A 14,382-nucleotide genomic window follows, 5' to 3' on the forward strand; every position below is an offset into this window, starting at 1 on the left:
ATTGTATATCCAAAAGTTGCTTTCGTCCAATAAATGCATGTGAGGCCAGGAAACAGTAGCATAATGTGCTCTTTTAATCGAGCGCCAATGCCTGGTTTACATTTATTACCACATTTGCAGTGCCTGCAACACCTCCTCAAAGTGTCAAGGTGACGGCTGTCAGTTCAAGAAAAATAGAAGTATCCTGGAAGGTGAGACACTTGATCACTCCTGGGTACCTTGGAGAAATAACCTACCGTGTGCCCAATGTCTATTTGTTGAGCGTAGATAATTTCGCCATCGGCGGCAACTAAAGACAGACTTTTCTTCGCTACGTATCGCATAAAAGGCGTGAACATTTTTCGCAGCCCCGAAACATTCAGCAGACGCGCAGAGAAACGTGTGTCAAAATGCGCACCATGCGAATCGCTCTGGCCATGAACCCAGTATCTTAGAAAATATTCTGGAGTACAGCCGGCAGCGGGCTGAAGAGAGAAGCATTCGACGTCGTATTGGGAGCAAGCACACAAGAATATGATGAAGGTTTGAAATGATATCCACATGAACAGCACGTTCTTCTAAAGTGAAAATTACGAACATTTTGTTAGCGTAATTTCCGCAATAAGCAATGCAGCAATGTTTTGTCGCAGCCGGACGTGCCAATGGGCACTTTCAAACGTAGGAGAAGGTATAAGGTATATGCAACAAGCCCCCCCCCCCCCCCTGCCCCCTCCCCCCAACTATAGGAAAACATAAAAAAAGTTGTGTTATTGTGCGACGAAGCAACAAAAGTTCCCCTGTAGCGTCTGTCCAGGCTGAAGTCATGGTCACAACGAACACTCTTGTCAACGAACTTGTTACCGATGGTGCTCCAATATTTTGGAATATACTGAAAAATAAGGGGCCTTTTTCTTTCTGTATTTGTACAGCATGAGGGATCAGTCATGAGCATTTATGGTAAGCGTGACGATTCGCAAAATTGTGTTATAATAACTGCGGGAAATACGTACAAGTCGCAGTGACGAGATAATGCCCACAAGCAACTTATTCTCCAGAAAATAAACTTGATTCTTTCTTTGCGCACTAAACGTTATTTAAAACCTATTTTATGTTTTTCAGTTTTTTTTTCATTCTACTATTTCTCTCCCTGTTCCACCTAAGTTACCGTGTTCAGAATAGCTGTTTGAGTTTGTTCATTCCTCATAGTGACATTTTACTGGGCCAAAATAGCATTTGCGTGAGCACAGACCGTTCACCTCTGACAGAAATTCTTCTAGAAATCGCCAGTCTGCTCCCATCCTATTATCCTGTCTGTCTGTTGCATATGTGAATTTTCACATCGAATAATAATTCCAGAGGCAACACCGCTGAGATTCGGGGAATGTGCGGCAAATATGAAATACGCTGTGAAGAAAGACGTCAACTCAATGTCATGAAACTTGAGAGTATTCGAGTTTATTTTCCAGAAGCACTTTACTTCACCTCCATAGGGAGTTTTCATTTTTTGCATACAAGTGCCGTATACACGTGTACGCCAAAAGTAGCCAATGTCTTAAATTGTGCAAGCGCTATCTCTTGCATGACACCAAATTGCACGTTAACAAGGGGGTCGGGTGTACCACAGCTTCGTATTCCGTCCCACATCCCATGGCGTGACTGCGCCCTTCAAGCCCGTCTGTGGCTTGGAGTACAATTTTAATGGAACAGCGTTGAGGGCGCCGTGTCGTAGAAAACCGGGTGCCAGCGTCTAGCGTCGGCCGTCCTGCGAGCGAAAATTGCCGTATACATTCCATACGGCACTGACGTTCTTATTCTATCACTAAAATTGCTCAGACGCTGTCTTACATTCTATTGGGACTTGCCTTGAAGAAGACAAGTCCACCTGTTGAAACGTTAGCTCCTGCTTTCACTTTGTTCTCGGTTTGCTCATCGTCTTGAATTTCCATCTCCCGCATTCCCCGTATTTTCCCTGGAATTCTTTACACTGGTATTCCTAGAAATTTTGAGAATGACAGCCCACAAACAAATGTCCTGAAAGAAAAACACAGACAGCCCATGCCTTTTATGTTAAATCTTCTCAGAGTGAAATATTAAAAGTGCGAAACAATAACAGCAGATTGGCACACGCAAGAGGCCGGGTTTCTACCAGAAAGCTCGGCATCGTGCATAGTTCTCGCAGCCAGCGGTTCCCGGTAACCATTACGGTTACATAAGGGGCAGTTACTGGGAAGCGTGGGAAGCAGTCAGGGATCTTTGAATGCTGTCGCGTTCCACTCTTAAAGACGAAGCTTAAGTGTCCTGGGAGTTTTTGTAAACGGGTGCTTAACGCCACATTGTCTGGTGTGGACGACAATCTCCTTTAGGGGTAGAAGATTGTAGTGATGTTTGGCGACAACGCAAAGTGCTTTGCGAGCAACAAAAGAGTGCTTGGCATTTTTTAAAACTGACATCGGCCTTTGGAAGTACATGGCAGCCGCCTGCACATTGGAACCTGGGTGGTGTGCTGTGCGCAGAACACGTTTGGTAATAGCACGTGTACATAGTTAGTTATGATCGTCATTTTAACTCCCTTTCTTCCTCCTTCACTTTCTTCCTCTTTCCTACGCTATGTAGCAGGTAAAAAAAACAAAGCTCCTCCGTTCGACCTCTCTGCATTTTTTACATTAAAATGCAGTCAATGTCACCCGCCACGGTGCCTTAGCGGCTATAGTGTTGCACTGCGACGTACGAGGTCGCGGGATCGAATACCGGCCGCGCCGGCCGCATTTATATTGAGGCGAAATGAAAAAGCCCTCAAGAGAACAGACTGGTGGGCTAGTTCGTACTGCCTACCTAGAGGCAAAGCGCAAAAAGTCACGACGACAACAGAAGGGAAAGAAATTGTGTTTAGTTGTTAGAACGAACAGTTGTTAGTAGCGCTGTGTCTTCGTTCCCTTCTGTTGTCAATGTGCTTTCTTCCACTCTGCCTCAAGTTATGCTAAAACGCATCTAACGCATCGGGGCATGTGAAAGATGCCCTGGTGGTCAAAAGTAATCCGGGCGACTGCGCGCTTTGTAATCAAGCCGCAGTATCGGCACCTAATACCTCAGAATTCAATGCAATTCTTACTGTCTCTTCTTCTAAATGTTAATCCGATAGAACAACATATATACGTCCTGTTGCTCGAAGCGGATTGCGCGCTCTCTTTGCAGCCTCCGCCGGCGCACCTCCAATACGGTGAAATCCAAGGCTACTACGTTGGCTACCGCGTCCACGGCTCCACCGAGCCTTACGTCTTCAAGACCGTCACCGTCCCTTCGACGTCTTCGCACGTGGCCGCTGGCGGCGCAGTCTCGCGCTGCGTGGTGGACGACCTGCAACGTGCCACGGCCTACGCGGTCGTGGTGCAGGCGTACAACGACAAAGGCGCGGGTCCTTTGTCCGACGAGATTCGCGTGCACACGCACGAGCACGGTCAGTGGGACAATTGCGCAACCCTGACTTGTTTTTCTTTTACACTCGAGTGGCTCGTTACACGAACACAGTGCATCTGTCACGCAATCGGGTGGTGCAACACAAGAAATTGCTGACCTACTTCTTTTGCGTTGCTTTTTTGGCGATTACGTTGATGTCGTATATGATGGTGCAATTTCTTGTGATCGCAGGTGCTGTTCTTCAGATTCATATCGTTTCTTATTTTTTTAGTGGTTGCGGTCTAGATCCTGTGACACCACATTATTACATCTTGCACGAACCAGTTTTCTGTATACCAAATCATGCTTGTGGTTGTTCGTACAAATATGTGTGTTGCATGCAAAGCCGCAAAAAAGTATGCATTATTCTGTCTTTCTAACATTAGTGTGATTTTTTTATCACATTTTATAATCTGAAACATACTATTATCATCACCGTTTAGATTTTCCTGTGAGATGTTATTTATAACTGAGCATTACATACAGCGGCACCTAAGTCAGAAGAAAAGAACTCCCTAGATTAGTGTCTACCTTGATTAAAGTCTGCCATACCTTTTTCTTTTTTTTCTTTTCTGGAGCTAGCCAAGCTGGACAACGATGCTGTTAGCCTGGGAAGTTGTTCTAGCGTACTAACAAAGTAACATGTGTTGAATAAAAAGCAAGCATGTTAGCAGTACCGTTAGTATTTAATAATTCTTGCTGCTTTTTACAGCTTGCCACTCCTATTGTTTACGAAGTAATAACAGTGCGTCGACTCTATCGGTGTACGCAGACCCACCTCCACCCCCTAGCGTCATTGTGACAACGAGGACTACGGAGTCCATAGAGCTAGCCTGGACGCCACAGGACGAAGAAATTGAGGTCGTCGATGGTGAGCTGCTTATTCTGAACGAAGCCAAGAAGTTCCCAGCAGTCATGAAATTGGGGTGCATTTTACCTAGGAAAGCATGATACAATGCCACGAGATAAGGGTTATGAGAGAGCGTATATTAGATTTCCAGAACACCCTAACTGACAGCAGGAAAAATGTGTGCAATGGCGTAGGTTTGCTTCCTGGATGACAGGTCACCGTGCAGGCAAACCGTTGTTGCTTTTGAGTGCATGTTATAGGAGTGTCTTTTTTTTTGCACTAGAAGAGCTTGCCGATGACTGAAGTTCGGCGGGAGATTAGTTCAAGTTTTTTTAAAGGATGCTTGAAAAGCAATTTAGCAGCTATGAAGGGTATAGGCTTGGTCACGTTGGTAGATCGTGTTTGAAATAATAACCGCGCGAAAGACAGGGACAAACGAAAAAAGACATACACACAGCGCTGGCTGCCAAAAACTGTGCACCTGCTGTGCGGACAGGAGTCTGCAGCCTAATGACGCATTGCTCGGGAGCTGTGAACAGTGTGTTTGGACTTTTCTGCCCGGCAGATACACTTTTGTTTGTGACCCGCCCAGTTCGGATAACTTGACATTACCGACGATACTGAACGACAAAGAAGCAACGTCGTTCGAACAAAGTAATCGAACAAAGAGTAACCAGGCACTAAATGAAATGCAGCAGACGCTTTTTGCACGAGCAATAAAAATGCATGATTGACAGATGGCCATAATGTTGCTGATAGCCTTTAAAACTAATGGCCTTACGGCACATACTGCAATTACTGAATTGTAGCCTGCAGTCACAGAGCATTTCAATTTCGAATAAATGCTGAGGATGACACCAGTTCTGAAGTATGCGTCTATGAATCTTGTGGCAGAATACGCTGGCTGTCCAGTTATTTTTGTGCTTCAGTACTTAAAGAAAGGTGTTTTATTACAAAGGTAAGCAGAACAATCGGGCTTTTCGACCGCACTTTTGATTGCGCTAATCTCAAGTTAAGGGCTATAGACAAAATTGGTTCCGAGTGAATGCACCTTAAGAATTACCTTGCTGCAGTCCTTAATTGTAGTATATGCCTTAAGAAATTACTTTAAAAAGCTGATTTGTATATATGTTCTACTTGTTCATTATGCATTTTGATTACATGGGCGAGTGATTCCGCCTCTTCATGCTATATGGCTGAATGAGTAGATTCATTCAATGTGCCACAGATGATTCTTAAAAATCCTGTTAACTCTAAAATAAAGCACCTGTATATTCATGTATATGAATATACAGGTGACGTTACAGACATGAGGCCTCAGAGGTCAGTGGTATTTCGGTCCATGAAGGAACGTCCCAACGGAGGGCGCATCCCGCGACCAACAAAACGCACTGCGAATGTGCCATGTATGACATTAAATTTTCGCAAAATCGTCATTTTCCTGATGTGTACATTGCTCCAAGACGGCTCTTCTTGGGTTCCTAGAGATGGCTTTTATTCCACCACCACCATATCTTTCAACAAAGCATTCGTAGAAGCTGTCCTTTAACATTTGTTTTGTAGCGCAAGTAAAACACATTCGTATGGTTCAGATATATTCGCCTTCTGCAAATGTAGGTGTTTAGCCCACATGCTACGCAGTCCATTTTTATACGTGTCTTAATCTAATGTAACTAATCTTGGCATGGACACTACTCATAATTCTATGCAATAAAGACAAAAAATAGTGAGTGTTTAGCCCAGTAGGTAAGACACTAGACTTCAGAGCGTGGGGTCGAATGCTCGGAACTCACCACCGACAATGTTTTCCTTTTAGAATTTTTTAATACATTATCTTCTTTATAGCGATTCGTCTTACGTGACAGCTGGACAGGTTTCTTCGTTGTGTAGGCATAGAAATGCTTACACCTTTACTAACAATTGCCATAGTTGCTGCCCAATTCACGGCAAGGTAGGAACAGTGAAGCTGCCGTTATACAAAATTTATCCTGCCATCCCCAGCACTTTTTAACCCCAGTGTAATTATGTGGCAGGTAAAGTTTTTGTATACCTCCAGAGCATACAGCCCTGGAATGCCGGCCTATAACGTCGTAACACCAGATCTCGCTCAAGGCACGATTGGAGTTTTTTACGTTCGAGAAGCGTATTAGACAGACTTTGACTCTCGCCGGCCGTTCTCTTAGCCCCACTATATTTTTTTTTTCTTTCGCATGTTTCCTCTCTTTCTCTGCTATACTTTTCGTCTTGTTTTTTTTTTCATTAACCTTCCCACAGTTCAGAGTAGCAAACCGGAAGCGCTTCTGCTCCGGTTGGTCTCGCTGCGTTTTCCATTCAATTCCTCAATTTCTCTCTCACTTTCTCTCTCTCTCTCTCTCTCTCTCTCTGTCTCATTACGTGCCTTACTGTGTAATGCAGGCTACGTGGCTCGCTGCCGCCTTCACGATTCCGTCGAGTGGAAGGAGGTGTCCCTGGGCCCCGACAAGCGGAGTTACCTCTTCGAGGGCCTAGAGTGCGGTAGCGCCTACACATTCTCCGTGCTGTGCTTCAACCACCATGGACGGAGCGAGCCCGAGGAGCTGCTGCACGCGATGACCGAAGGCACAGGTTGGGCTTTCTCTGAATCTCGCACCGCACGGTGAGCCTATAGGTGGCGAAACGCGAGACGAGCCGTGAGGGCGCGAGATTTGAGCTAGGAGACCCACAGTGGTCACCTTCTCGCCGCTGGGCGTTCTCGTTCTCGTGACTACACTGCGCATAACGTCACTGATAGCACGTGTTGATTAACTTTTGTAACCAAAAATTTGAACCAACTGTACGTACGCTCTTAACAAAGTGTCCAATGTAAATTGTTATAAAAGTTGGACATGGAAACGCATAATATATCAGTATTACACACTGTAAATTTCTTATGTGATGCACATAGTTATTAGTTATTTTTATCTAAGGCATGCAAGAACACAAATAGCAGCATAATTTTAACAGAAACTCACGCCCTTCGCGGCTACAAAAATGCGAAGTTTGAGTGCATCTCTGCGCACGTTTTCATTTCGCGATATATTGACTGGCGCGGACAATGTGTCTCGTACGGCAGGTTGCAAACGGAGCGAAGTGTGACGCGACTGGCTTGTTAATCAGGAGATCGCGAGAGGGAGCGCGCGGGTGACGCGTGGACGCGATGCACAGCAGCCCCCGCAGACAGACCTCCGGTCACTGCCGACCCCATCCCTTGCAAATGCTTCACTATACTCGCGTACAACTCTCTGTGGCAATGAAGTGAAAACTACGTAGGTAAAAGCATGCGCAAGTAACAGTGTTCCTCCAAAAAGCCACTCTGCGTTTTCATCATCCGCATTAGTTTAGGCTGTGGATCACAAATCATCACAACATCTTATATAACTGCAAAAATTAGACATAACCCACCACGGAGTTTCGAACTATTTTTTCAGGTCTTCCGCATTTGAGCAAATCACAAGCACTTGCACACCCGCCGGGATTGCTTAGTAGCTGCTGGGCTGCTAAGCTCAATGTCGCGGGATCGAATCCCGACCACGGCGGTCGCATTTCGATGAGGGCGAGATGGGAAAATACCCGTGTGCTTAGATTTAGGTGCACGTTAAAGAACCCCAGGTGGTCAAAATTTCCAAAGTCCTCCTCTATGGCGTGCCTCATAATCCCAAAGTGGTTTTGACACGTATAACCCATAATTTAATTAATTAACACTGGCCCGTGAAAGCTGCTCAGTTACCGCTCATTGCGCTGGCGCAGATCTTTGTACTTTCATCATTGGGCGAACAGCCAATGTCGAACACCTCGCACAGTGCTTCACCTCATCGCCTCACCTTTTCTTTTTTTGCATAATGAATCCTTACCAACTAGCTCAGCTTTCTGTCGTTCTGTGCTTTCCAAATTGTATAAGCTTTGGAGAGGTCACAGGGAAACGCATAGTTTTGTAGACACGGCATCAACAACTATTCATATTGCCTGTTTTGTGAGCAAGAAATGTTGGCAAAAGGAGCGTAATTGCAAAATTGCAAAATTGTAATTGCAATTTTATGTCCACTGCAGGCCGAAGGTCTCTCCCTACGAAGTGAAATTACCACTGGCTTGCGTTAGCTGATTCCAACGTGCGCCTACAAACTGCATAATTTCATCACCCCACCTGATTTTCTGCCATCCTCGACTGCGCTTTCCTTCTCTTCGCCCTTATTCTGTAACTCTAATCGTCCGCCGGGTATCTGCCCTACGCATTACACGGCCTGCCTAGCTCTATTTTTTTTTCTGTTCATGTCAAATAGCACATCGACTATCCCTGAGTGGTGTACACGGCTCTCTTTCTGTCTCTTAATGTTACGCCTAACATTTTTCCTTCCATTGCTCTTTCCGCGGTCCTTAAATTGTTCTTCAGCTTCTCTGGTAACCTCCAAGTTGCTGCCCCATATGTTAGCACTGGTAGAAAGCAATGATTCTGTACTTTTCTTTTGAACGACAGTGGTCACGATTGGGTAATGCCTGCCATGTGCTCTCCAACCCATTTTTGTTCTGTAAATTTCCTTCTCAAGATGAGGATCATCTGTGAGTATTTAACCTAGATAAACGTACTTCTCCAGAGACTCTAGGTACTGACTGGTGATCATTATTTATTGTTCCCTTGCAAGGCTATTGAAAATTGCCGTTGTCTTCTGCACACTAATATTCAACACTGCTTTTACACTTTCTTGGTTAAGATTCTCAGTAATTCGTTGCAATTCATACCAAGTGTTGAACAGAACTGTGTCATCTACAAACCGAAGCTTGCTGAGATATTCAAATTGATCCTCCGTCCTAAGCCTTTCCAGTCTAACAGAGTGAATACTTCCTTTAAGCATGCAATGAATAGCATTGGAGAGATTGTGTCTCCTTGCCTGACCCCTCTCTCGATAGCTAATTGTCTAGTTTTCTTGCTGAGAACCAAGGTGGAGGTGAAATATTTATAGGTATTTCCTATGATATTCACGTATGCCTCCTGTACTCCTTGATTACGCAATGCCTTCATGAATGTTGGTATCTCTACTGAATCAAATGTGTTTTCATAATCTAAGACAGCCATAGAGAGAGGTTGACTGTACTCCGCATATTTCTCAATTACCTGATTTATGACGTGGTTGTGATTCATTGTAGGATATATGTTCTTGAAGCCAGCCTGTTTTCCTGATTGATTGAAGTCAAACTTGCATTGTGAGGCAACTCTCTTACTTTTTTTTTTACTGTAGACGTTGCGGAACTTCACTTTGGACACCGTATTGTATACGGGAATTATTTTGCTGACACAACAGTAGAGATGCTTTTATCAGACGACATGCTTTCCACCACGCCATTCTCAAGGCTGAACTACGATTTTTTTTTTGTTCATCGAGGCTATGCGAATAGCACCAGCAAAACATTGGGCACAACAACAACAAGAACAACAAAAACGATGACGACGACGACAAAAATTGCAACAAACATCACGTTGTAGGCTCGATCCCCAGGGGGCATTTTCAACTCCGTGGGCAATTCAATGTAGTCATGCGACCCTGCTCCACTGGCTAAGACCACGTGATCCCTTTACGCGAGAGTATTTTCATCGCATTCGACACGCGGGCTCGTCAGACTGTGATGCGTGCAAAGTGCCTGCCCTGGGACAGCGAAGCACATACCTGTTTCTTGTCCTTAGCATGACTACGAACGGCAGGCATTGACCACTTGGTAAGGGCCAATGAACAACAGTTCGTCCAACAAGAAAATGTTGCTGGGCCCTCAGTCGGTCATGATATCAACGAAGCGAGCAATTAATGCCCTCACAATTTTTCGTTAACACCGGCTTAGATTCAAGGCTGTGAATGGGCGCTTCGGACTTGATCGCGCGTATAATGGACTTCTGCAGAGTGTCCCAACTATCATGCACCAAGATTTAAATATACACAAATGCCACGTAGCTGGACAGAACCAAGGTAATCTTGTTTGGCGTCGCTTGGAGATACTCAGATTACTTTTTGCATTCCGCCTAACTACATAACTATTCTTTATTAATCAATTAATTTCTCAAATATTTTACTTAGGTGAAAAGTGCCAATGCGGAAATTGTAGAGCAACTAGCAAAATTCGCGATACATTTCTCTGTTGCTCAATACGAGTTACATAAAAGTGTTTTTCCGAGCGTGAAAGAAGCCCTCGAGTAAACGCAAAGTGCCTCGAGCGGCCAGTTGCGCCTCAATTTTGCGTGTGTTCGCGTACTTCTTTCATTCTCCGAAAAAATATTTTATGTAGCACGTATTGAGCAACAGAAAGCTGTATCGGGAGTTTTTGATGTTGGTCTAGAATTTTGAGATTGATACTTTTCATCTCATTATAATAATTGAGTAGTTGAATACTTGATTAAGACTAATTATGTAACTAGGTGGTATGCAAAAGAAAAACCTATCTTCATGTCACGGCAAACAAGGTTCTTCATGTCACGGCAAACAAGGTTACCTTGGTTCTGTCCAGCTACGTGGTGTTTGCATATTTTAAAATATTGGTGCACGATAGTTGGGATACCATGTATACTGCGTATTCTGAATACAGACATGCATCGTTTTCTGCACTTCGCTTTCCCTCTGGAGAGAAAAGCAGCCGGTTAGAGGACTGTCTGCGGTTTCTCAATAGAAATATCCTCATCTCTTACTGAAACTTCGGTTCCAGCATTCCAGCATTGATGTTGGATGTGTATAGTTCTTTTGCAACTACAACGTCCGGCCTCAAGCCTAAGTCCGCTCATGCACGTTATCTTTCCGAACAGCACAGCAGCAGTCTCGAACTTTTGTACAAGATAAGGTCACGCTGTTTTTCTATTACTGTCTTTCACTTATGCAAATCAACTTGAACCAGTTGGAACCGATTCGAACTGGTTTGAAACATTCTTTTTTCACTCCGTAGTTGAATGAGAACTTAACCGTTTTCGCTGAATCGGAGCGAAAATCGGGGCTGAAAATAAGTTTAGGTTCGACACTGTGCTCGCATTGTGCGACACACACCGCGTTAGTGAAGTATAATCTTCAGTATCATGTCCACTGTACGGTAGGCATTTAGACCTTCTCTGGGCAGCAATGTAACCTTATTTCGCAGTTCTAGCTGTGAAGTGCACCAATGCGTTTTGCCTTGGCCTCCATCTGGTTCATTCGGGTGAACACAGGCATCGGGCACGGCTTCAAACATTGATGTCGGATGTCACATATCATATCGAAGCGGACGTCGCTTTCGATGCATCAATAGGATAGATTTATTTCGGGGAAATTGTGTCAGTGGTGAGCCGGCCCAATGTATATACTATTGAGTTTAATAAATAAGGGACGATAAAGCACGAAACATCGTGTTAGTTAAGCAATGTAAAAAATACCGTCATTGAGCGGCCGGCCGGAACGGCAGCCGGCAGAGAGACTGTATTCAAAGTTTCTAATTGTCTTCATGTAAGTTTCTTTAGACTTGACTGATGTCTGGAAAGATTCCAGCATCAGTTCAATATTCTTTCTAAGATAATTGCGGACCAGCTCTAGACAGCTGACGCTAGATTAGGACTGTATCTAGAAGGCGTTTGCTTGTCCTGCTTGTTTAGTTAAATTTAATGATTCTAATTTTCGACTTTTACAAGTAAAGGCGAGAGGAAACGTTTAAAAGCTTATGTTCCATATGCTAACGAATTGGCCGATCAGGTATGTGCATTAGCTTTCCTCCTGCCATGATGTCCTTGCGTTTTCACCATAGGCAACATTACAATAAATCTGTCTGCTCTAGCCAGATTACGTGACTAACCAGCATTGGACTCCATCATTCCTGGGAAGCGAAGGAAACCTAGGAGGCAATGAGTGCCTATTGCTCTCCTACTTTCGCGGAAGGTTTCAGGCGCATCCGCACGGTGTCCTGTGGAAGGGAATGTCAAGCTACGGAAAAGAACACGGATATGATCCAGCAAAGCTGGGAAAGGACACTTTTTCTCATTGTACTGCAATATTCTTGGCGACCCCTTAAAGGGACACTAAAGCGAAACAATGAATCAGTTTAAACTAATCAAGCATTGTTTGAGAACCCTGCAGGCAGTCATTTAAAAGAAATAGTTTGATTATTAGATGAGAAAATGAAGGTCCAAGTATCAGTATTTGAATTTCGCGCCGAAACCCCAGCGCCGGTACGTCAGCGTGACGTCAGGGATTCCAAACAATGTTTTCGCATTTGGGCCGCGTTGGCTGAATACAGGTTCCCTAAACTTGCCATGTTTAATATTTAGTTCCTTTAGAACACAATGTAGTCAATCTGTACCGCTATATATAATTAGTAGGCCCTAGAAGCTGCCATCAATATCCAGGACGTCACAGCCCCCAGGTGCGGGACCTTAAGTAGGCGTCGCCACCCGTATTTTGTTCTTGCCCTTTTTCTGGCTTACCAAACGTCTTATCATTGTAAGAGTGGTGTTTTTGGTGTTGTAGAACGGTAATTTACTGATGCAGAAGAAATCATTTTTCACTTTAGTGTCCCTTTAAACACACACACATTCCTAGTATGTACCTTCTACACAAAATGAACTTACTGTGACACAAAAAGGACTACGTCGTCTACGTTTGTGCAGATTAAACAATCTATCAACAGAGACGTCCACCACCGTGTCACCCTTAAGAACCAGCCTTTACTGTTTACGCTTGCAGTGCCTCAGGCCCCCTCGGCCAAGGCGGCCGTGGTGACAAACAGGACTTACCTGGGCCTGGTGCTCGCCGCGTGGAACGATGGAGGTTGCCCCATCAGCCATTTCTTCGTCCAGTACCGACCCCGCGACGAGGCGGACTGGACACTGCTGAGTTCGAGGGTGCTGCCTGACCGTGACGTCGCGCTTATCGTCGACCTCGTGCCTGGTACCTGGTACCAGCTGCTCGTAGTCGCCTACAACAGCGCGGGCTCCACCAGGACCGAGTACACCGTTGCCACTCTCACAACGGCCGGAGGTGAGTGGAAAGCAACAGCGTCGGCTCGGAGCCGCGGGCTAGCCAGTGCTTCGATTCTGGATGCATACGAAGAAGCTTTGCGACATGACGTCACGGAGTGTGGTGGTGCTGTCGTCAAGCTTCATGTGGGCAAAAATTATATTTTCTGCGGACTCTAATGACGTAAGTTTCCTCGGCAGTTAAGGTTAACAGAGGTGGCCAATTTTTCAATATATTTATTACCAATGGTTGTTGTTGAAAGCGGCGAACACGGAAATATGAGACACGTTAAGGAAGTATCACACCTGTTTGTTTAGCAGCATGAAACCAATCTTTTGGGAAAAGTGAAGGAAGAACAAGGACCAAGAAAGAAAAACACAAGGCAAGTTCTGAGTGAGCGGAATACTTGCTGTCCGCATATCATCGTAGCTAGTTAAGACAGTAGTTCTGTAAACCTCGGTGGCTAACAGAAGTCGTGATATAAGTCGAACCTCGTTATAGCAAAACGGCTTAGAACGAAAGAATGAATATAACGAAGTAATCATAATGCCCCTTTATATTTTCATAGAAGCTCATGAAATTAAGATCTTGTAGCTAAGCAATAATTTCGAACAAATAGATGTAACCAAGCATTTTTTAGGTCACGAGGCGGATTTCGTTATGGCTTCACACCCATTAAGCTGAAGTGTGACCGTGCGCGCAGCTGCCAGTAATTCGCCTGATGCCCCAGTTCAGAACGCCTGCGAGTCCTCTGCAAATAGGGCCTCATCACCGTACCGCACTCAACCAACCCGTCGTCGTCATTCTAATCTCGCCATCTAAGTCTCGTCGTGTCGTGTTCGTCACACAATCGGCGTCACACTGTCGTCGTCATCACACCACCTTCATCGTTTTATCGACGTCATCGCTTCTTCCTTATTCTGTCGTAATCACGCTCTCGTCATTGAATCGAGGATATGTCCTCGATGCCTAGCCGTCATCATTTTGACGTTGTCACTGCTAACAGTCATAACGGTCACTGTCAAGAAGCCGGTGTCATACCGTCATTGTCGGGCTGTCGGCGTCATCCAAGCTTCGTCATCGTCGTAATCAATCACATCGTCGTGGTCAATCACATCGTCGTGGTCATGCCAT

General features: G+C 44.8%; 1 protein-coding gene across 1 annotated transcript in view; it reads left to right on the top strand.

The window, feature by feature from the left end:
* The window catches only part of LOC135916904 (cell adhesion molecule Dscam1-like), a 257,332-nt gene that overhangs the window by 222,818 nt on the left and 20,132 nt on the right, over nt 1-14,382 (top strand). The window contains exons 18-22 of the mRNA XM_065450351.2: nt 121-191; nt 3,172-3,433; nt 4,205-4,303; nt 6,698-6,886; nt 12,976-13,269. Coding sequence (XP_065306423.1) covers nt 121-191; nt 3,172-3,433; nt 4,205-4,303; nt 6,698-6,886; nt 12,976-13,269 — 915 coding nt within the window. The remainder of the gene's footprint in view (nt 1-120; nt 192-3,171; nt 3,434-4,204; nt 4,304-6,697; nt 6,887-12,975; nt 13,270-14,382) is intronic.

The sequence above is a fragment of the Dermacentor albipictus genome, chromosome 3 (assembly GCF_038994185.2).
Source record: "Dermacentor albipictus isolate Rhodes 1998 colony chromosome 3, USDA_Dalb.pri_finalv2, whole genome shotgun sequence".
Taxonomy (NCBI): Eukaryota; Metazoa; Arthropoda; class Arachnida; order Ixodida; family Ixodidae; genus Dermacentor; species Dermacentor albipictus.